Below are 23,195 nucleotides of genomic sequence, written 5' to 3'. Positions count from 1 at the left end.
CCCACTTTGGGTGTAGAATTTACTTAAAAATAAAATCGGGGCGCCTGGGTGGCTCAGTCAGTTAAGTGGCCAACTTTGGCTCAGGTCACATCTCTGTCGCAAAATAAATAAAACTTAAAATTTTTTCTTTAAAAATAATAAAATAAATGATACATCCTTAGAAAATTTTTTTAAGAATTTGATGGCTTTAGTTTCCACTCACATTGTTGTATCCATTCTTCTTGACCCGCCCCCCCCCCTTTTTTTAATTTGAGAGAGAGTGCACAAGCAGGGGAGAGGGGCAGAGGGAGAGAGAGAGAGAGAGAGAATCTTAAAGTAGGCTCCTTGCTCAGCATGGAGCTCAGTTCAAGGCTCCATCCATCCTACAACCCGGGGATCACAACCTGAGCTGAAATCGAGAGTCAGATGCCCAGCCAACTGAGCCACCCAGGCACCCCATCCCCGACCCACTTTTTAAACAAAACCTTTATCAGAAACAACTTTTCATTTCACAAACCACTAAGGATAGTGTGCAGTTTCTGTAGCATCCTGTTTCTTTATTAGAAACATTACTGCAAACATAACACCACGGTGTTGGCAAAAGTGATTGGGAACCAGTGCCCACCTCGATTTTTTTTAGTCAGTTAGGATGTTGTCTTGATAGATTTTATTCTTCTAGTTTTGTTTATGGCTGATTTTTATTAAAGACCTTTTCTTCTCTTCTCTTCTCTTCCCTTCCCCAAATTGGTATTTGTTTTCTTTTCAGTGACTCCAAGCCCTGTGAAAGGCAAAGGGAAGGTGGGTCGCCCCACAGCTTCCAAGGCATCAAAGGAAAAGACTCCTTCTCCCAAAGAAGAAGACGAGGAACCAGAAAGCCCTCCAGAAAAGAAACCCTCTGCCAGCCCTCCACCTGAGAAATCTGGGGATGAAGGGTCTGAAGATGAAGCCCAGTCTGGGGAGGATTAAAAAAGTGATGATGGTTTGGGGAGAGATTTTATTAAAAAAAAAGAGAAAAAAAAAAAAAAAAAAAGAAAAAGGGGGAAAAAAAAACTTACTTAAGATAGAACATGGTTTTGGCTATGGCTTGACTCATGGGCTTTCAATGCTTTTTCCCTTTTCTTGAAAATAACATTCTCTGTCTTTCTCTCTCTCTCTCTCTCTCTCTCTCTCTCTCTCTTTTTTCCAAGAAAACCATTGTATGTTTAATTTACTTTTTTGTCTTTTGGTCTTTTCTTTGCCGTCACCCCTCTTTCCCACCCCTTCCCAATGAAAGCCATGTCAAAGTAATCACTGGATTGACTGCTTCATCTTTTTATTTTTAATGGAAGGTATGCCACAGTTGTAAAGCAATAAGATTTGAGGTGAACGCTATGGAAATTTTGCTTTTTGCTAAACGGTAGCAAGTTGAACCCTAATCAAAAAACATAGAAGGGGTTTAGTTAAAAATGATTGCTTCTTTCTCTACCTGGACTTAAAAAAATCAGTTGTCATCTAATACAAGTTTATATGTCTATATACACAAGTATAGATGTCTACAAAAAATCATGATGTTACACTTCCACTGATGGGGCAGGTAGGAGATAAAGCTGAATGCTGAATTCTGAATTGTTACTAAAAGTATTCATATTTTTTACCGAGGGAGCAGGGCAGGGAATGGGGTCACCTGACCTTGTGTGAGGGGGTGGGTTTGTTTTGTTTTGTTTTGTTTTGTTTTGTTTTTTAATTCCGTCACCTGTTATCTCAAAGAGACCGGGAGCCAGTGATCCTTTTACCCTGCTACAGTCTTTCAGGAACTTTAAAAAAAAAAAAAAAAAAAAAAAAAAAGCAAACAAACACAAGGGCCACCAAAACTTAAGTCACTCTTGATTTCCTATTTCATTCTCTAGTGGTTCATGTTTTTAAATATATATGTATCTATTCTGTTTCTTGGATAAAATTTTACCAAGGATCAAAAAAAAACCCACAAAAAACAAAAACAAACCTAGAATTTAAATGGCAAGATCTATACACCAGAGTGGATTTCTTCTTAACTGACAATGTTTAGGTTTTAAGCAAATAAAGTACCAATTAATGTGAAACTCAATCACAGAGACTTGAGATTTTTCCTTTATGAAAACCGAAAATTGAAATTCTTTTATGCCGTAAGTGTGCATTCAGATCCCATGAACCATGCTCTGTTTTTATTTGGGGAAAGGACATTTTTCTCTTCATACACCTGCCTTCCCATTTCTCCGCAGACACATGAAGCGCATCTCTGGGCTTCCGCTACTACGTGGGGTACCACCGCTTACCCGCCCTGATTTCTCCTGGCTCCTTTCTTCACTTCATATTCCCTGCTTGATTGGGAGTCTGTTAAATGCTGCTCCCACACTCTTTGATTTGCTTTTGTCTTTCTGCTGGTGCCCCTTTTGTGTAAAGCCAAAGTGGAAGGGGCTCAGGGCTAGAGAAACCATGTGTTTAGGAGGCCTGTGTGCACCGAGAATAGACTTTACATGCCTTATGAAAGCAGTCAGGACAGGGGTCTGTAGGTTGGATCCTCTGCATCCTGACACCATGAGCTAAAGGGAGCAAGGTTTAGGGGTCTTAGTGTGCTACTAAGTTGAAAACATGGTTGAGGTTTAACCTCTGCCTTCTTATCTAGGTTTGCTGCTTCGATATATCCTATGCGGTTTTCCTTCTATCTTTTAAGTTAGAGCATGTTTTTCTCTCAGACGACGTGGCTTTCTTGCAGATGTTCCTAGGACAAAAGGTTATTTAAGGAATATTTTTACTCTGATTTTTAAGACACTTTAAGGACTATCCTTCCTCTGTGACTTTTTAAAATAGCGCCCAGTGGCAGAGTCATTTCACTGCCCGGGCACTGCGTGTGTTAAAGAATGGATTTGGAGATTTTAGTACTTGGCCAAAAATGCAAAACTTGAACCTAAGTAGCGGTTGGATTATTACCTTCCATGATGGTTAACTTTATAGTTGTGAACTTTGTAATGAGGGTGTTAAAGATTATTCTATTTGGTTTAGTGGGTTTGTTCAGGTAGCCAATTTTAACAAGAAGGTTTGTGTTCATACAGTAAAAGACCTATCAGTGTTTCCACCATGCACTTCTGTTTTTAGGGGTTTATAACTTTAAGTCCTACATTCCTAGTAACATTTGGACTTTTCTTAGGTTATGTTTCGTGAAGATTGGGGTGCGGGGGGGTCTTTTAAAACTTTAGCCTCTGTATTTTATGTAACACAGTCTCTTTATATATTAATCTGCACTAACATGTCTGTGATATACGCTCATTCTTTAGAGGTAATCCTGACTTCTAGGTTATTTGTGTGCATTTGGTTGGGATCCCTTTTTTAAAAATTAATTGATGAGATTGAAAATGTCTTCTATATTTCTAATGGACTAGACAAAAGGATCTGTGTCCCCAAGTGAGACAGGCTCTGAATGACCTTTGTTTTCTCTGCTTTTTATCGATGATTTGAAAACGCTCTAGTCCTCCCTTCAAATCATGCATGCGTATAGGAGGACGACTGTGGTGGCTCAACTGGAAACAGGTGCTCAATAGTCAGGTTTGATGGCGATGTCAGGACAAGCTAGAAGCTGTTAGTGACTGGCCGTTGGCACCACCCTTGACTAACCCCCTGTGTTTCCCTCTAGCGCGCCTGTGGCGAAGTGGCCGTGGCGTCGTTCAGGGTCTCGTTTGCAGTGCTCAGGAAGTGGGACGTACACTTGGAAGGTGCTTGTTTGCCATTACCTGAATTCTGTTCGCTCTGTTAGGTTTACCTCTGGAGCATGGATTTCGGCAGCTGTGCTGACACTACATTCTAGTTCTTAAGACCCTTAATTTCCAGACTTCCCTCCCCGACAGACACAGCTAGAAATGGGCGGCTTCCATCTTCTTAAACCCGTGACGTGCTGCTGTTTTCGTCCCTCCCCACCTCAGATTGGAATCAATGGAGCGGGCCCAGAGATGACACTTCAGTTTCGGTGATGGCAGATTTGTCCTGCTTTTTGAAACCTCTCTCCCTTTCATATCCCCACTGCCGGTGGAGTCCATGAAGTGAAATGAGTGGGTGTGTCCTCCTTTAGGGAGGTAACAGTGGAAGACTTTTAATCCGATTTCCCACAAGGGAGCTTAGATACTGATTTGTTTTGTTTTGTTTTGTTTTTTCACAGTACCTGGTTTGCCCCATTTCTGTCTTCAGTACTTACTCTTGGCACTGGTTGAAATAGCATTTTCTTACAGGTAGCTAATGAAGAGTGGAATCTGAGGTTATGATCCAGTAGAGTTTTTGACACTTCTGGAAATGGTCAGCCAGACTGAACTTGAGCTTTTTTTTTTTTTTTTTTTTAACTTTTCTTCTTTTATCCAGGAACATTCAAGTAACAGGTGGATTTTAAGGGTACTGGTTGGAAGAAGGAACTGCTTTTCTCTAAACCAGTTTAGGAGATGCTTTGAGAGTAGTAGTAAGGCAAGAACAGAATCTACCAGGAGCAACAGGGAAAGCTTTATAAAAAGATCATGTGGCCATTGTTGTTCTAAAGAGTGGGAGTTTTGATTTGAATAGTTCTTTCTGTTCCTGCATCGCCAGTAGCTGCACTGTGAAGAAACTGTCACCTTAGGCATTTGGGAAGGACAGAACCTGGCCTCTGGTCTTTAATGGCATTCAGACAGATACTTAAGAGGAACAAGTAATAAATGTTCCCTGCCAAGGGAGGGGGAGAATAAAACAAGCCGTATGCTCTCGAGGTTAGAAAATTTGTCTTTTTCTGTGTTCATAGAGCTGGGTTTATTTGAAAAGGGAGTTAGTTTGAATATTGGGACATCAGGCTACCTATAGCAAAGTTTTAGTCTGCAACCTATTTTCCCCTCGTCTTGGGATAAACTTGATGCAAAATGACTTTCTGAATCCCAAATCGCTAAGTTAACACTTTTTTTTCAAAGCCTAATTCACAAAATTCACAGTGGTGCTGACTGTGTATTAACCACTATTGGGAAGAGTCCCGTAAACCTGCCTGTTGCCATGCCAATGGAGTGCGTGAGCGGGTGACATCTGTTTGAGCATGCTTTGTGTGGCTGGTGGAATGCCACCATTGTGCATACACTTTGTACATCAGGGGTGAAGGGAGGGTTTTCTAGATTATGGGGGGAGGGTAAAATTGGGGTGGTTTTTTTCGTTGTTCCTTTTTCAATGGGGTGTAGGGGTAGAGTACTCAGCTTATGCCCTAAATAACATGTATAAAAACCCCTGAAGTATTGTGTGGGTGTGTGTGTGAGTGTGTGTTTGTATATGTCTGGCGATTAAAACTTTTGTCTTCTGGAAATTAGTGAATTCTTTTCTTCTTTTCCTCCAGAAGTATTTGTTACAAGATTTGTAAATAAGAGCTCTACCTAGTTTGTTTACCATGAACATGTTGCAGCAAACCTTATGCATCTAATCCCTGCAAGATTTAAGGAAAGACTTCCAGACTTGCCAGGTTAAGCAGCAGCCAAGTTCTCAGTAATTGTTCGCCTCCATTCACCTTTCAGACTTCATTTTGCCAGCTCTAAAACTCCCAGTCTTCCTTGATTTTAGTTCTGAATCTTTTACCTTCTGAGCAGGAAGGGTTATTGAGAGGAACCTGTTTAAATGTATTTCATCAGTCCATGGGCCGAGACGGGGGCATCCCTTTCTTAATACTGCAATGTTGCTATAGATACATGATCAGACACCGGAGGGTTGGGCATTCTTGCAATACCTTAACAGTGCTGAAATCTGCAGCATGGTACTAAGGAAGTTAAAGTTTGAATGTAACCACTTTATTTAAAAGATTTTTTTTTTAATTTAAATGAAATGAGGTTGAAGTGAACATGATTTTGTTGACCATGTTCGTGAATTATAGATGCAACATGCATTGGTAGACTTGTGTGATGGTCTTTTGTGATCCTTAATTTTTACATATCCCAGTCTCTGTATGTATCTGCATAGACCAAGAAAAAACAAACTCCTGCTTTCTTTTATTGAAGGGTCTCCAGGACTGCGTGTCTGCTCCTGAGCTCTGTTTTGAGTATGTGTATCCTTTGCTTGTATTTTGTATTAAAAAATAAGAAAGAGAACCCTTTATTGTTGAGCATGTTGGCATTGTCCCCTTTATTTTTTTTCTCTTTTTGGGACATATGAAGCAAGTTATTCTTTTTCTGTATCTTTTTTTTCTTTTGTAAACTTTTTTTTGTTTTGTTTAAAAATGGCTTTATAAAAGGGCTTTTATAACCCAGATGCGTGCTCCGTGTACTTCTTATAACACTCAAGCAAATACACTAATCATACAGTTGACCACCTTGGCCTGTCAGCTCCCAGTCCAGCCTGACTTTGGGGGGGGGGGCGACCTGCTCCCCGAATGAATTCTTTAGACACAGTGACCATCACTGGTGTTGGTAATAAGAAAGGCATGTCTTGTCCAAAAATCAAAAGGAGTAATTAATGCCTAAGAGTATGTAATGAAGAAGCAGATTCCCTAACTTGATTAATCAGGGGAGCTCGGGACCAAAATGCATGAGGATTCCTAGTTAGCATTTTTCCGCATGTTCACATCGAAGGTTAGGTTGTGGAGGGCAAAATTGCTTCAACGGTGATATAAGAAGATAATATGCTCAAAAGACAGATACTTGCATTCAATTTCAAACACCCATATGAACTATACTAACCTGCAATTTAGAATTAAATATTACTTGGATATATCGTGTAAGACCCCCCTTTAGAATTGGGCTGATGTTGTAGCTATTAGGGCTTTTATTCTTTTCATCCTTTCCCATTGTTTACATTCTTGCCTTGTCATCTAAGTGTTGTAATTGACATACAAACTCAGCTTGGCTCTGAAATGAAATGTTTCTACAGGCTGTTACTCTCAGTGACTACGTAACTATTTCTTAGAGTTGTCCCAGGTCAAAGTTGACTTCAGAAGAACCAGCCACTTTTTCTTCAACAATCTCTAGGTGTTTTATGATTAACCTACCCAATTTCTGTTTTAGTACAATGCTGAAGAAATGCATTCAGTACAATTCTGGTGTAAAGAATTTAAAAAACTATCAAACATCAGAGGCATAAATATACTTGGAACTCCCTTGACCCTGGTCCACGAACATTATTGTGCAGTAATTTAACACTAGTTGCACAGCACTTTGCAATTTATGAAGAGTTTCTGTTTACATAATACCTCATTCGGTTTTCCCAACAACTGAGATTGGCCAGCTGTTGTTCCTCCGATGTCATAGAACAGAAACGGGTTCAGGTGTGCTTTCACGTGGCAGGTATTGTGATTCAAGGCTTTGAAATCAGGTCGTCAGTTCTGTGTGCTTGGAGTTGTCACAGCTGTTGTTTCTAAAACCAGCTCCCATCATCTTGAATAAATGGGTCCCTTGAGCCTTCTTCTTGATAATAACCTTTTGAGCATTTTGCTGGTCTTTAGCATCTCCGTAACAGTGACACTTGAACCAGTCCAATGACTAACATCAAAGATTTAATAGGAAAAACTTTTCAGTAAGATAGGAAAATTTCTTGTTAAACAGTTTACTTAAAAAAGATCCTCATGAAAAAAAAAATCCTCATGGCCCCTAGATATGAAGCTTCAAATTATTTAAAAACTTTTATTTTCAAGGCGCCTGGGTGGCTCAGTCGGTTAAGCATCTGACTTCAGCTCAGGTCATGATCCCATGGTTCATGGGTTCAAGCCCCGCATCGGGCTCTGTGCTGACAGCTCAGAGCCTGGAACCTGCTTTGGATTCTGTGTCTCCCTCTCTCTCTGTTCTTCCCCTGCTCGTTCTCTGTCTCTCAAAAAAAATAAAATTTGTTTAAAAAATATTTTATTTTCTGATTATGTATTAAGATAGTAACTTGAAAGTATTATTAATCTGGACTATATACAGCCCTTATCCTCTGCCAGTAGAGGGCAGTGTTTGTCCTCCATATACTTGGCTAATGGGCCCGCTGCTCTCCCCAACTTTTTTTTTTTCTTTTCTTTTCTTTTCTTTTCTTTTCTTTTCTCTTCTCTTCTCTTCTCTTCTCTTCTCTTCTCTTCTTTCTCTTCTCTTCTCTTCTCTTCTCTTCTCTTCTCTTCTCTTCTCTTTTCTTCTTTCTTTTCTCTTCTCTTCTCTTTTCCTTTATTTTACAAATTCTAGACCCAACATGAGACTTGAATTCATGACCCCGGGATTAAGACTCACATGCTCTACCTACTGAGCCAGCCAGGTGTTCCCCCCACCTCACTTTTAGATGCTGTCCCCTGGGCTCACCACCCACCGTATCAGGACACCCTTCCACCTACCTGCATTAGAAATGTTCTGTGATTGGTGTGCCCACTTAACATCCTAGTGTGGCCAGCAGCAGTAGTCTGTTCTGTATTTTTAGTGGGAAATAGGATCTCTTGATTCGTGCACATCTGTCTGCTTATGTTCTCTTTTTGCAACTCCCCAAACCTATGTGGATAATATCCCCAAATGGAAGATTATGTTGAGATTTCAAAATGCAACTGGGAACTCTTGGCCCGATTTTGAAACAGGTGTTGGCTTTTGAAATCGTCCTCCAGCTCAAAAAGCTTGTCTCTTGCACAAGCAGCACTAAACACAAGTTCACATACAACGAATCCTGAAATTTGTTTTCATGGTGACATGGTACCTGGTGTTCCTTTATGGTGACGGCATGCTTCTCGTTCTGTCCATTATCTCAATAGAAGGGACAGGTATCCATTCTGACATGTTTTGGCTAGGAGAAATCAGTGTTACTCACGGGTGTGCCCTGTTTCAATACGAAAGTCCTGGACAAATATTGGGAAACAAAGGCTGTGCTAATTCTGGAGTCAGGGAGTGAGAGGGTGCACCCGGAGTTTCCGTCCTAGTAAGGCAAACGATTACTTAAAAATATAACGAAATGTTGGAAATAGTAGTTTGCTTTGATTTAGCTCTAAGCTAGCACTGAGAAATCACCTGTTTAAAAATGCCGATGTTAAGGGATAAGTTGTGGAAGATTGCGTGTATATTACTATTGTTGGTAATGTGTCAGCTACTAATATATAATAATATATGTATTGAATACACACACAGACCCTTTGAGTAGAACATGTAAGACCACATCAGCTCCCTTGGCTGACGTGAACTATAATGTGTCTAACAGTTCTGCCTTTTCCACCTCGGGTAGGAATAAGGAATACGCAGTCTATATGTAGTCAGTGCTTTCCTGACTACAAGAGATTATTAGGGTGGGTGGTTTAGATAAGGCTCTGAAGGAGGTAGAAAGTAATTGGAACAAGAAAAGTGGTGGCCTAAATTTAAGATTACAGATTTGGTAACTCTAGCTGACTGGCCCTGAGGCCAGAAGGGATTCTCATCCACAATGAAGCGAATATATGTGGTGATGTAAGTAATAAAAAGTGTATAGAGACAGCGACATACATACCTCCTCACCGCGGTTCTCTTGTAGTTCACTAATTCAGCCCCAGTGGAATAAAATAGTAAACCTTTTTAAACTATGGTCTTCTAAAGTTTTTTAAGAATAACGACATAGCAAAGCTCGTTTAGAAGACACTGTCTTTTTGAGCCGAGGACTCAGCTGACATTCGGTTTAGATCTCGGAACCTAATCTCGGCTTCAGTAGCCTAACTTCATACCTAATGCATGCCACATCTCAGTTACAAGCTCCAAGCCCCGCCTGTTTGCTCTTTTTCTCCTGCCTCTGACCCGAATTTACCACTCTCTCTCTTTTCCTTCTCCTGTTTTTGTGAATGAGCGGTTTCCATGGCGTTAGTGTTTCTGGGGCAAAAATATCGTTTATACATCAACCAGGTATCCGTCGAAGTGGTTAGGGAACACCCCCCTCCCATCGACAGCCCCACAGCTGGCTCCCGGGCAAGACAAACAGCATTTCCTGGTAAACCTTGGAACAATGCAGGGCTTAGATTCCAAAGCTTCGCAGTGGCTGTGAACTGTGAACGCAGGTATGCAGGCCATACACAGCACCTCGTTAAAGAGAGCAGTTGTCCTCGACCTTGCACAATGGGCCAGTCTTGGGCCAGGAGCAAAGCAGGCCGTTCCTCCTCACATCCGTCTTTTCCTCATTCTCTCCCCACACCCTCAAGTGAAGCAACAAGACCCAGTATTTGGTTCAAAGGCCATTTGCCCTTCTCTAAACGTCACACCATTGAGCAGTCACTGGGAAGCAGATGCCCCACTCTGGGAGATCCAAGGCTGAGGACACGCTAATCATGCCAGACAGCCGAGGGGCGCCTGGCTGGCTCAGTCAGTAGAGCATGCAACTCTTGATCTCGGGGTCATGAGTTCAAGCCCCACATTGGGCGTGGAGATTACTTTTTAAAAAGTTAAAAAAAAAAAAAAAGGCCACCTGGGTGGCTTGGTCAGTTAAGCATCTGACTTCAATTCAGGACTGACCTCATGGTTGGTGGGTTTGAGCCCCGCATCGGGCTCTGCACTGACAGTGTGGAGCCTCCCTCTGTCTCTCTGCCCCTCCCCAAGTGACACACGTGCTTGCTTGCTCTCTCTCTCTCTGTCTCTTAAAATAAATAAACTTTAAAAAAAACTTTTTTTTGTAGGGGGGCGCCTGGGCAGCTCAGTCCGGTAAGTGTCTGACTTCAGCTCCCAGTTTGTGAGTTCGAGCCCCATGTCAGGCTCTGCCCTGGCAGCTTAGAGCCTGGAGCCTGCTTCAGATTCTGTGTCTCCCTTTCTCTCTCTCTGTCTCTCCCCTGCTTTTTCTTTCTTTCTCTCTGTATCTCTCTCTCTCTCTCAAAAGTAAAAAAACATTAATAAAATTTTTTTAATTAAAAAAATTTTTAAATAAAAATTTTTAAAAATGATGCCAGATAGTGGAATAGAAGCTCCTAGAACGCCTGTTGCTTCTAGAGACCTCCTCTGAATTAGTCAGCGATACGTATTGACAGTGAAAATTATGATGACTATATTACCAAAACTTGGGGCCTGTGGTAACCAAAGATACAGTTTGGATCTCAGTGACGTTTCTGGGATATTTTTATGGTTTAAGGAACCAAAGCATGAAATATGTAAAATGGGACTCTTCCAGAAAATATATATGACTAGGGTAAAAAGTACAACAGGTGTTCAGCAGCAGAGTTGAGAACACTCTAGGATGCACTCTAGTCCCTTGCTTTACTGAAACCCCCAGTGATCTTTCCTCATCTTGTGACCTGCTTCAAGAAGCTTTGTGACTGATAGTGGATGAAGGAGATCCGTTTACAGGGTGATCTCGGACGAGTCGCCTACCCCACGCACCGCCCCCCCCCCCATCTCTCCCCACTTCATGCCCGATTCTCCTTTTTATATAAGGGAGATAATAAGAGCCCGATTCTCCTCTGCTTCAAAGGACGCTATGAGAGGAAGTGGGGCTGTGTGCACTTGACCCCTGGGAAAGAGGCTCTGTGCACCCCAGGAGCTGTTGACACTCTAGACCAACTGGCCTCAAACAAAAGCAGCAAAGTACCTCTAGGCAAGGTATGTGGTGGTGAAAACCTCATTCCTGCAGAACCGAAATCCTTTTAGCTTTGTCTCTGAAGCTTTACAAATGAGTTATTTATTAGTAAGGACACTCTTGCAAAAGGGTAAACTTTAACCAAGCCCACAATACAGAGCAGCTTTAGAAGGGAGGAAAGAGGGACAGCATCTCCCGACTCACCTGCACGAATAAAAGGGCTTTTTTAGTAATATAAGTACACAGAACTGAGGGCAGTTTGAAGGTCTCTTCAGCTCCTCCTAGGAAAAAAATTTCCTTCCAGTGGTTACAAACTGTTTTCCTAGTTATGGGAGGTATATTTCAATGAGAGGAACAGTCATTTGGACAAGAAAACTGATTAGAAATACTTGCATTGCATGGGAATGCAAGCTGGTGCAGCCACTCTGGAAAACAGTATGGAGGTTCCTCAAAAAGCTAAAAATAGAACTACCCTAGGACCCAGCAACTGCACTATTAGGCATTTATCCACGGGATACAGGTGTGCTGTTCCGAAGGGACACATGCACCCCTATGTTTATAGCAGCACTATCGACAACAGCCAAAGTATGGAAACAGCCCAAATGTCCATTGATGGATAAATGGATAAAGGAGATGTGGTATGCTGAGTAATGGAGTATTACTCAGCAATCAGAATGAAATCTTGCCCTTTGCAACTACGTGGATGGAACTGGAGGGTATTATGCTAAGCAAAATTAGTCAGAGAAAGACAAACATCATATGACTTCACTCATATGAGGACTTTAAGAGACAAAACAGATGAACATAAGGGAAGGGAAACAAAAATCATATAAAAACAGGGAGGGGGACAAAACAGAAGAGACTCATAAATATGGAGAACAGACTGAGGGTTACTGGAGGGGTTGTGGGAGGGGGGATGGGCTAAATGGGGAAGGGGCACTAAGGAATCTGCTCCTAAAATCATTGTTGCACCATATGCTAACTAATTTGGATGCAAATTTAAGAAAGTAAAAAATAAAAGAGAATTAAAAAAAGAAACACTTGCATTGCATATTTTGAGGATATGAAATCACCATAGTTTTGTGTCTTTGGTCCTCCAAGATTAATACCAGAGGAAGTCACCAAATATCCCTTGGAACCATGACCAGGGACAGAACCCAGGGGTCTCAACTGAACTGTTTTACTGATGCAATGTGGCATCCTGAGTTCTCACGATCCTGGGGCCTCACTTCTTTGCTTTTTCGGACAGCCCCTATCAGGAGAGCCTTTTCTAGATGAAGACCATCTTGGCGACTGAACCCCGGGGGGGAAAAGCTATGAGACGGATGCCTCCCTCCTCCCCCGCAAATTCTCTGCAGCCTTGGGGAAGAAAGACCCAGTTACAACAGATAGTGAGGAGGCCTTTTACCAAAGTTTGGTTTATGTAAGTTCAGTAACAGTCAGACTATAAATCCTGACATTCTGGCCAGGACCCTGTCATCTTGTAATAATCTCTTCCATCAGATTTTAAAGAACACCCCATGTGCTTCTTGCATAGATAAGATAAGCCCCAGAAGTCGAAAGTTCCTCCTGTCATGTTATCTTGCTCCGGGAGCTAGAACTGGTCATTTTGGCTTTAGTAAAAATTTTCACTTTTCTCAACCCAGTTACCATCACTGAGCTCTGTTAAAGTACATGACACATGCTTCCTCCTCATTAGGGATTTTGGACAAGTGTCAGCATTTAAGGTCGTGAGAACTGAATTTTTGTTCCCTCTTACGAGTGTGGTGTTAAGATCACTTAGCTGTGAACTGGGATCGCTTTCGCAGCCTTCTCGTGGAGCCAGAGCGCGAGCTTGGTCACAAAGAGACGCGCAAGGCAGGTTCTCAACAGGAAGACCGGGGTGAGGAATAAGAAGCCTGCTTCTCCAGGCCCTTTGCTCTACTCACTTGACAGTGAGCGTGTCGATCGGGCTTTCAACAGAGATTTCTTCATCTGAGGTTGTTTTCTTTTGTGTTTTTTTCTGTTTTCAACATAAAATTCTGAATTGATAACACGTAGCTTAATTTTCTAGTCAGCGCGATAGAGTAAGAAGGCCAATAACTAGACGCAACTGTTCCACGTATTGGAAAACGAAGTGTGAAGGGTTCTGGAATCTGAAAGACTCTGGCTGCCCATAGAAGAGTGCTTTCCACCAGGGGTCTCAAAATGTGATCTTGGGACCAAGAACCTCGGCATCGGCTAAGAACTTGGTCAACATGCAAAATCTCTGGTGCCATCACAGACCTACTGACTCAGAAACCCTGGGGTGCGGCCCATCAGTAAGGGTTTCACAAGCCTTCCGGTTGATTCGGGGGCACACTGAGGTTCGAGAACCACCACTCGTTTGAATCATGCGGAAGGATCAGTTGGACCGAACCTTTGCCCTTTTCTCCTGCTTGGAAAAGGCAGCTTGGCCTAGGTGATGCTATTGAGACAGACAAGTTACTACATCCTTCTGGGGGCTGACCCAGCAGCACCGATTAAATCCGAGAGCTGCATCCTTATTTGCCTTTCCTGGAAATAATTTTCTTCATTTCTGGATGCTTCATCTCTCCGTAAGAGTCACCAGAAATAAAACCGGCCCTTTCCCTTCCATGAGCCCCACTGTCGCATACCTCCTCTGGCACCTCTGCTTTATTTATTTACTTTTTTTAACATTTTATTTATTTTTGAGAGAGAGAGAGACAGAGACAGAGCATGAGTAGGGGAGGGGCAGAGAGAGAGAGACGGAGAAGAATCCGAAGTGGGGTCCAGGCTCGGAGCTGCCAGCACAGAGCCCGAACCCACGAACCGTGAGATCGTGACCTGAGCTAAACCAACTGAGCCACTCAGGCGCCCCATGGCACTCCTGCTTTTTAGCCCATGACCTCAGGATGCTGCCTGCGATTGGACTTCAGGCCTTGGTTGTGAGGGTTTTTTCCATTCTCTTTCTGGAAAGACATCTGGACCCTGAAAATGTCTCTGACCAACCACAGATGTTCATGTTCAGGAGAACATACGTAGTAACAGTTTTCAATAGTTTATATCTCACCCTGGAAAACTCATTTTGACTGTTAACTTATAGTTCTTCTGATATTGTCTTAATAACCGTAGGTCCTGCTTCTCGGTGCTCACATGAACATCTGCTGTGCCTCCTATCATTGAACCTCACGACCGTCCCCTCAGGTACAGGTAATACCACTATCCCCAACCTACAGAGGAAGAAACTGAGGTCTCGAGATGGTCGAACAATGTGCCCCAGATCGCCTAGCCCAACAGCCACAACATCCCGCAACCTTTTTCACTGACTAAGGTCACTGCCGATCAGTTGCAATACGGGGCCCTTCATTGGCTTCCCAGAGCATCCAACTTCTAGGAGAAGCATCAGGGAGCAGTGAATTGACCCAAAATAGGTGAAAAGGGAGATACAACGAGAAAACAAACAAAAACTCTACACAGAAATTCAGGGACCTGGGCTCGAGTTCTGGTTCACCCCTAACCAACCAGCTGGGCCCTTGTTTGGCAAGACACTGCTCCTCCCTGGTCTGTTTCCCAGGCTGTTCACTGTGTCAGTCACACCTACTTCGCAGCGTTGCAGTGAGGATCGTAAGTGAAACTGCCCAGCAGCCCCCTGTCCCCCCCACCCCCCCTCCCCCCACCCCGCCCCCGTAGCATTTCCACTCCGGGGGGGATGACAAGTTGGTGATGCATCAGGAGCATCGGCAAGGAGCAGCCTCAGCCTCTGATCTATAGGACCTTCACTCTTGCTGCAGAGGGAAGTTACATGTCTCTGTTTTCTTCTGAGGGTGGCATCCAGGGCAATAAGGGCACGGGAGGAGGGGTTGGGAACCACCCAGCCTACTGGCCTCAGCGCTTCTCGGCTGCCTAGCCTCTGTGCCTCCCCAAGTGCCCTGCTTCAGGCCCTCTCCGTTTATTTATATTTGTCCTACAAAGTAGCTGGCAAGCAACAGGCTCCTTACGCACATTTTGGTACTGGTGGATGCAGCCAGACGGGGTCTCTCTTGGAACGCTCTGGAAGTGCACAGGCCAGGCCTGCCTCGGAACAGGATTCTCCTGGCCGGTCAGACCTCCCCGGTCAGGTGGTGGTGAGAGGTGTATGGTCGAAACCATAGGTCACCAGTGCCCCTCACGAAACTGTTCACATGGGGGCTCTGCCTAGGGCATAGGACCGCACGAATGCGGACTGAGTAGGGGCCAGGTTGGGAGAGGTGTGGGCCCCCACTTAGCCCCGCCCTGCCTCTCCCCATGAAGGAGGGAGCACGGGGTGGTGGGGAAGCCTGGAACCGACGTCCACACTTGGTGGACAAGCAACAAGTGCCGGCCTCTACAGCCCTACGGGGTCTGGAGCCGGCTGACGGGAGGGGAGAGTGAACGTGAAACACGGAGCTCGGCTGCCTCAGTGACCACGAGGCTTTGCTGGGGGCAAAAGAGAATCTTGGCTCAATATTATCCCGACCCCCCCATCCCAGGGTCCTGTCATTCTCCTTTAACATATAAAAATTCCTTTGGTACCTCAACTCCCCCGAGAGCAGGGAGACGAGGCCCACACACGACCACCTTCCTCTCAGGGCCGGGTGGTCCTGCCTCCGCCTGCCTCCCTCCACGCCAGGCTCCTGATTCACAAGATGGGCAGCCAGTGCTCCTTTTTCGAGTGTAGCCCGGGTGCATGTACGAGACAGAAACAGGCAGAGGAGCCAGTGTTCGTGTGTTCTGGAGGCTGGGAGGCTGGAGGGGGGCTTCTCATCTGTCTGCAGCCCCTCTCTTGTCGGGAGTAGCCAAGGGACGCTTGCTCCCCAGGTTCCCTCCCCCCTCCCCCTGGCTAATTACATGCCTCTTGGTGAAAGGAAATAGTTTCTGGGCGGAGCTGGGAAACCCCAGGCCCTGGCGCCCCCTCCTCATCCTCCTGGTCGTGGTGGGTGATGGAGTGTGGAGCAAGCTGAGGGCAAAGGACAGGCTAACTGCACCCCCCAACCCCCCCCCCACCCAGGTGGAATATGTGTGCTATTCCCCCAGCCACTCCTGGCTACCCAAGAACAAAGGAGAGGGGTTTAAGTGCTTGCCACAGTGACGTGGGAAACTAAGGCAAATGAAAAATTAAATTCCCTTACTGCCTACAGCCCACTGACGAGTCCTTGACACAGGCAGACTGACCTCCCTCTGGGAGCTCAGCTGATGAGGACGCTTTGCTAGGGGCAAAAGAGAATCTTGGTTCAACATTATCCTGACTCCTGCACCCCGGGGTCCTGTAAGTCTACTTTAACATATAAAAATTCCTTTGGAAACTTCCTTTACTTCAACTCCCCCAAGATAGGTGCTGGCAATCATCCTCCAAGCTTATGGCCCCCTGATAGACACCTGAAGGGTCTCACGACTGAGGTCTTCTAACCGGTAATACATGGCATTTTTCTAACAGCAGCTGGCCCCTCAAGGTCCCGGAAACCTTGCTTCCAAAATTCCTTAGAGACTTACACTGTGTCTGACCCCCTCCCCACCGGAGGGTATACAATCAGCTCTTCCTGCCCACGGGTCCTGCCCCCCTGCTTTAAGAAAATCACTTTTTTGCACCAAATGCGTCTTCAAGAATTCTTTCTTGGCCCTCAGCTCCGAACCACCCCACCATCTCCCCAAAACTTCATCAGTGGGTGTCACAGGAGGAACGAGAAGGAAGCAGCTGTTCCTCCCCACCCCCTCCCCGCGCCTTCCCTGCCCTCCCCAGCGGTCCCAGCCGGATGCACACGGGAGCCTCTGTCCCAACCCTGCTGCTGGGCACGGCTGTGACTCTGATGCTCTCAGGAAACCCAAGCAGAGGATGAGATTAGGGGCTGGCTATGTGTCGGAGAGTCCCCGAGGAAGAGGGGTTGTTTAGCCACAGCCCTTAACTGCTGCTGCTGGGGAGTGACACGGAGTGTGGCTGGCCCACCCCTGCTGTGTACAGCTGCTGGGCCGGCGGCTGCTTCCAGCTGGGCTGCTGGGCAGGGGCAGGGGTGGAGTGGGGGGGGTGGTTCCTGGCTGAGGTCCCGGATCTTCCTCCCCCCGCGGCCTCCCTGGATTGGCACGGTCCCTGGGGTTGTGGAGCTCTGTGCCACGTGGGACCATAGGTGAAGGGGACGTGGAGGGAGCGGCTCGGGGAGCAGGAAACAGCTGGGCTGCTGATTCCCTAGAAAGGTTACTCATGAAGCCTGTTCCAGGATGTGAGGGTTACGGGCAGCTTTCCTCCTCTTCCCACCTCCTGAGAGAGGGAGGAGAGAGGGGGCGTCCTGTCGAGGCTCAGACTAGGCGGTCTGTCCCTTCAATACCTGCAGTGAGGTACGAGCTGGTCCCCTGCGAGGGAGCCTGGGGGCAGGAAACTAGAGAGACTCTCGGGGCCTCTTCTCTGTTGCCTTCCTCTCACCCGTGACCTCATGGTTCCAGGTGCCTTCCCGAGGTGCCCTTAACAAAATGCAAAGTCGAGGGGTTAGGGTTGGGGGAACTCGGGAAGAGGGGTGAAGATTGACCGGAATTGATGGCCCTTCACTAACCACCCAGCAATTTCATCCCCGAGAAAAATCAGACCACTTACTGAGTCTCAACAGCCCGGCGCTGCACGGAGGTGGAGAAAAGGAACGGGACGGGACGTGGCAGAGACTGTAGGGCCCTTGAGGGCAGAATGTCACTCAGATCTTTTTTTTTTTTAATTGAGATCATTGTAAATTCACATGCAGGTAAAAGAAATAATACAAAGAGATTACTTATACACTTTGCTAAGTGGTAGCTTTTAGCAAAGCTTAGTATAATATTACAACCGGGATACTGACGCTGATACAGTTCCCCCGTCCTACTCAGCTAGCCCATCCTACCCACTCGTGGGCACGCAGGCGTGTTGAGTTTTATAGCTTTTGTTGCCTATGTACACTTGAGCCTTCGCAATCCAGATTCTGAGCAACCACCCTGCTCCCCGGAACAGGATCCCTCACGTGGCCCCTTTGCAACCTCACCCCCCATTGCCCATCCCTAATCCTTGGCAACCACTATTCTGTGCTCCACTTCTTTTCTTCTTTTTTAATGTTTATTAAAAAAATTTTTTAACGTTTATTTTTGAGACAGAGAGAGAGAGGGAGTGAGTGTGAGCGGGGGAGGGGCAGAGAGAGAAGGAGACACAGAATCCGAAGCAGGCTCCAGGCTCTGAGCTGTCAGCACAGAGCCTGACGTGGGGCTCCAACTCACGAACCGCGAGATCATGACCTGAGCCAAAGTCAAACACTTAAACCTACTGAGCCATCCAGGTGCCCCTAAAATTATTATTTTGTGTTTTTTTTTTTTTTTTTTTTTTAAAGGAAGCTCATAGAGGCACAAGAGTAACAGAGAATTTCAGCACAGCTGGGGAGTTTGGACTCAGCAGTGGACCGGATTCCATGGCTGTGGCATCTCGCTCGGCTGTGGCGCTGGCATTGCCTAAAATCACGGCAGGATCTGGCAAATGCGGTTCCGTCCCACGGGGTCGCCAGTCCCGCTGCCACTTGGCTGGATATGCCGCGCTGTTTTTTCTACTTATACGGTGTGCTTCTCCTTGCTGTGTTAGGGGCCCGAGATGGACAGTGGTTGTCCCTCACTGGAGCAGCTGTAGGTGGTGTGGGTAAGGTCCCTTCCCCGCCAAGTGCATGCGGACCATCCACCAATCCTCTCCTCCCTTCAAATTCCAAACCCCCAGCAGCCCAAGTCCCTGATGCCTCCAAAGCCTCCCAGAGACTGCCTGCCCCAGCACAGCCCTCCTCCCAGCCGACCCTTTGATCTGACAAAGATGCTTAACCTTTTGATCCCATCACGGGACTGTCCCCAGCCCTTGGCCCCTGGAAGGGGAGAAACGGAACCCTCCTTACTTGTTCCCATTCCTGTTTCTTTTGAACAAGGATGAGCTCCCTTTGGGATTCTCCTCTGGAAGAGAAGGAGATCGCAGACGCTCGACACTCGGTTCCTTGTTCTCATCTACTCATCCGGCCTCTGGTGCCTCCTAGGTGCAGGCTGGAGCCAGTGATGTGGCTGGAAAGAGACCCCGGCCTTTGAAGCCAGCCTCTGGGGTGGCAGAGGACAATAGGACACTGTTTTCCCAAATGCCTCATTCTCTCTGCCAGTTCTCTCTCCCATCTCCCTTTGGGTCTCGGAGGCCCGGCCTCCTCAAGTGTGGGTAGGACAGGGAAGGTGGAGACAGAGTTCTCCTTGGGGGTATCCCCCACCCCGTTCAGGGCCCTCCATGCCACTCCAGTGGTCACAGCAGACATCCCGTTTCATGTCAAACTTCTTTTTTCCCCCTGGATTGATTGATTCTTCTCCTTGGCAAACACACACCTCCAGAGTGATCTCAGAAACATCAATTAGATCATGTCCCCCCTCTGCTTGACTCCTTCTGGTGTCTTCCTGTTGCACAAGAACGAATTTCATGCCATCTGGTTTCTGCTCACTTATCCCACCCCGCGTCTGCCTCCTCGTCTTGCTCTGGCTTTCTTCCTATTCCTGGCACTTCCCTGCCTTACAGGCAGGTCCTGCCTCAGGGCCTTTGCACTTGCTGTTGCCTTTTCCTAGCGCTTTCCTGTCAGATCTTCCTGGGGTGGGCTCCTCCTTAATTTTCAGGATCTAGCCAAATGGCACCGCCTCGGAGGGTCCTTTCTCTCTTGACCCCTCCTCCCCAGCCCCTCCCCACAGGCCCTGTAACTCATCATTCTGTTTTCCTTCCTTCATAGCCACCTGTAATTATTTAGCTATGAGTCTGTACGGTTTCCCTGCTAGAATGTATATTCTAAGACACAGGGACCTTGGCTGTCCTCTTCACCTGTGTGTCCCCAGCAGCTAGAAGGGGTTTCACCGATATTCTGTTGGATGACTTAATAAATCCCCCCTGGGGCTGCAGTGGGGCTGGGAACGGCCCATAATCTGGGCAGAACACTGGCCTCAGAGACCCGGCAACCAAGCGTTGGTTTACCCATCCGCTCTGGCATACGTTAACTGCACAACCTCACAGAAATCACTCTGCCTCTTTGCGTTTAATTTTCCTCGGATGTAAAACAGAAGTGCCACCAGTTGGCTTCCCAGGACCGCCGTGAGGCTGGGAGAATTGTGTGACCGCGCAAAATAGATGTGGAATGAGTACTGGCTTAAAAATAAATCCACACGGTTCATCGGGAGGCAGCAAAACAGCACCTAGGTGCTGGCACATACTGATCTCGTCTCTACAACCTTCGTCAACTTTATCATGCTTTTTATTTAAGGAGGGTGACGCTTGAGGTAACGCCAGTGGACGAATAAACAGAAAACCACCACCGGGGAGCCAAATCCAGGCCACCGCAGGTTTTTGTACGGCCCACGAGTGATGAAAGGTTTTTACATTTTTACGTGGTTGAGGAAAAAAAGAATAAAGGGACCATTCCGTGACACATGAAAATTGTATGAAATTCAAAGTTCAGTGTCCATAAATAAAATTATATTAGACGCCCACTCATTCGTGTGCCGTCTGAGGCTGCTTTTGTGGTGCCAAAGCAGAGTTGAGCAGCGTGGCCCCTAAAATATTTTCTCTTGGGCCCTTTCCAGAAAAAGCGTGTGGAGCCTCGGCTGATCGTAGGAAGTGAAAGGGCTTGTCCAAGAGGCTGCTTGGCAGTGGGGAGGACGGCATGGCCTCTGGGGAACTTTCCGCTTTCAGGGCCCTCTGCCACATGCTCTGCAAGGCCCCGCTTCACCCCCCCGCCAGACAAACGGAGGGGGGGCCACGCACCTGCGAAGCCTTCGGGGGAAGGAGCCCCCAGAGCAGTGCCCCACGGGAGCCCCTTGCCCTGTTGCGGCTCAGCTAATCTCCCCTTGCCCTTAGCATTTTCCTAGAAGGTGGAAGGTGGGGTGGGTGAAGTGGCTTAACCTCAGGCACATCAACTCTCAAAGCCAGAGGCGGGCCACCCAAGGGAGGAGCCCTGGGTACCCTTTTCCTCCACGTCTGCACCGCCCGCACCGCTGTCTAGGAGGCAGCCTGTGAGAGCCCTGGTAGGTTCTTCTTAGAAAAAAAAAAAAAAAAACAAAAAACCACCAGGAGAGCTAGCTGCTTCTAGGAAGTGGCCAGTGAGCTCCTAATGACAGGCCTCTCTCTCTGGGGAGCTTATAATCACCTTGGGAGGCTCCCCCTCCGTGTGGCAGAGACGATGCAGGAACGCTGTGGCCGTGGGGGTGGGGATGTGTGTGCAGGGAAGAGACAGGAATGAAAATGCAAAGGCCTCTGTCCTGAACAAGCCAGGGTGCTGGGGGCGGTCGGGAAGCCGAGGCCCAGGGCACAGTGCAGAGGCAGAAGCGTGTTATTCCAGGGCCTCGTCCTTCTGCTGGCCCCGCCGTCTGCCAGCTCTGGGAAGTCCGGAGGGCTGGGCCGAGCCCCGGCCACTGGCCTGCACACTCTAAGGAAGGAAAGGCCCATCCTACCAAAGACCTCGGGGAACAGAGACAGAACGTGGTCTTGCTCCACCTTGCTCAGGTCCCAGCAGCCGGCGGCCTCCACCCCCTTACGTCTCCTTCCGTAGAAGGAGACACGGTCAGAAGGCTAGCGGTCAGGGCCAGGCTCCAACACTTAGCAGGTGTGTAGACCCAGCAAGTCACTTGCTACCTCTCCAAGTTTACGATACCCTTTTTTACTAACACCTGTCTCCCAAGGTCATTGTGAGGACCGAGTGCCACATTGTGCATGAAAACCATAAAGCCCAGGGGGTAGGAGGACAGGAGCGAACTGAAGTGGAGGAGGGGAGAGACAGCTTGGGGATGAGCTATGATCTTTGGGCCCACCCCTTGCAATGGGCAGAGCGAGCCTCCAAGCCCAAGTGGCTGAGTGACCTTGAAATAACCAAGGCATAGCATGTCCCAAGCAGAGGCGCAGGCCCGGAGCCTGAGACGTACTATACAATCTAGGAAATGTGATGGGAGGGAGGCCTGTCCCAGAGCTGCGAGGCCTAGGGAGGCTATCACCACTCACATCCAGGCAGCCCCCTGCGTGTGGTCTGATCTCAGCATCTCTGATGGGGCCCAGCCTTCCGGCAGCTAGCCCAAGATAGCAGTCTGCTTCCTGCCCAGACTAGAACAACAGCCCCTACCCGCCCCTCTGGTCTCTGGCTTTCCTCCTCTGCTCACCTGCTCTGGGCCAGGAAGGTGGAAGAGAGAGAGGTTTTAAATTTTTTTTTTCAACGTTTATTTATTTTTGGGACAGAGAGAGACAGAGCATGAACGGGCGAGGGGCAGAGAGAGAGGGAGACACAGAATCGGAAACAGGCTCCAGGCTCTGAGCCATCAGCCCAGAGCCCGACGCGGGGCTCGAACTCACGGACCGCGAGATCGTGACCTGGCTGAAGTCGGACGCTTAACCGACTGCGCCACCCAGGCGCCCCAAGAGAGAGAGGTTTTAAATACATGGATTTCACATGGCAATTGCCACTCCCCTCTTTGATTCTTGGAAGGTGTTGCTGAAGTTCTAGAATCCCCCATGGGACCCCCCCCCCCCGGGGAGCTCAGCACAAAGGGAGTGGGCCTTGGGTTCTGGTCCAGCTCTCTGCCACTCTGTAGCCACGTAAGCCTTGATAAGTCACCTCTCCAGTGCTGTGTCCTCATCCTATAAACACAGAGCTGATACCTTTCCTGTCCGCTGCTCTGAGTGATCAGGAGCAAATGGGAGGCGTCTGTGCAAGGGTTTTGAAACCACTGACATTTACATGCAAGGGACTGCTGTTTTCATGGAATGGGGAATGGGG

General features: G+C 47.1%; 1 protein-coding gene across 3 annotated transcripts in view; it reads left to right on the top strand.

Annotated features, from left to right (window-relative positions):
* The window catches only part of NUCKS1 (nuclear casein kinase and cyclin dependent kinase substrate 1), a 28,177-nt gene extending 26,057 nt beyond the window's left edge, over positions 1 to 2,120 (top strand). For all 3 annotated transcript variants that reach the window (XM_030301942.2, XM_030301941.1, XM_030301940.1), the window contains one exon: positions 746 to 2,120. In XM_030301942.2, the coding sequence (XP_030157802.1) occupies positions 746 to 945 (200 nt within the window). In that variant the 3' untranslated portion in view covers positions 946 to 2,120. The remainder of the gene's footprint in view (positions 1 to 745) is intronic.
* Positions 2,121 to 23,195: the final 21,075 nt, after the last annotated feature.

Source organism: Lynx canadensis, chromosome F1 (genome assembly GCF_007474595.2).
Source record: "Lynx canadensis isolate LIC74 chromosome F1, mLynCan4.pri.v2, whole genome shotgun sequence".
NCBI lineage: Eukaryota > Metazoa > Chordata > Mammalia > Carnivora > Felidae > Lynx > Lynx canadensis.
This window is presented reverse-complemented; position numbering and strand designations above follow the sequence as displayed.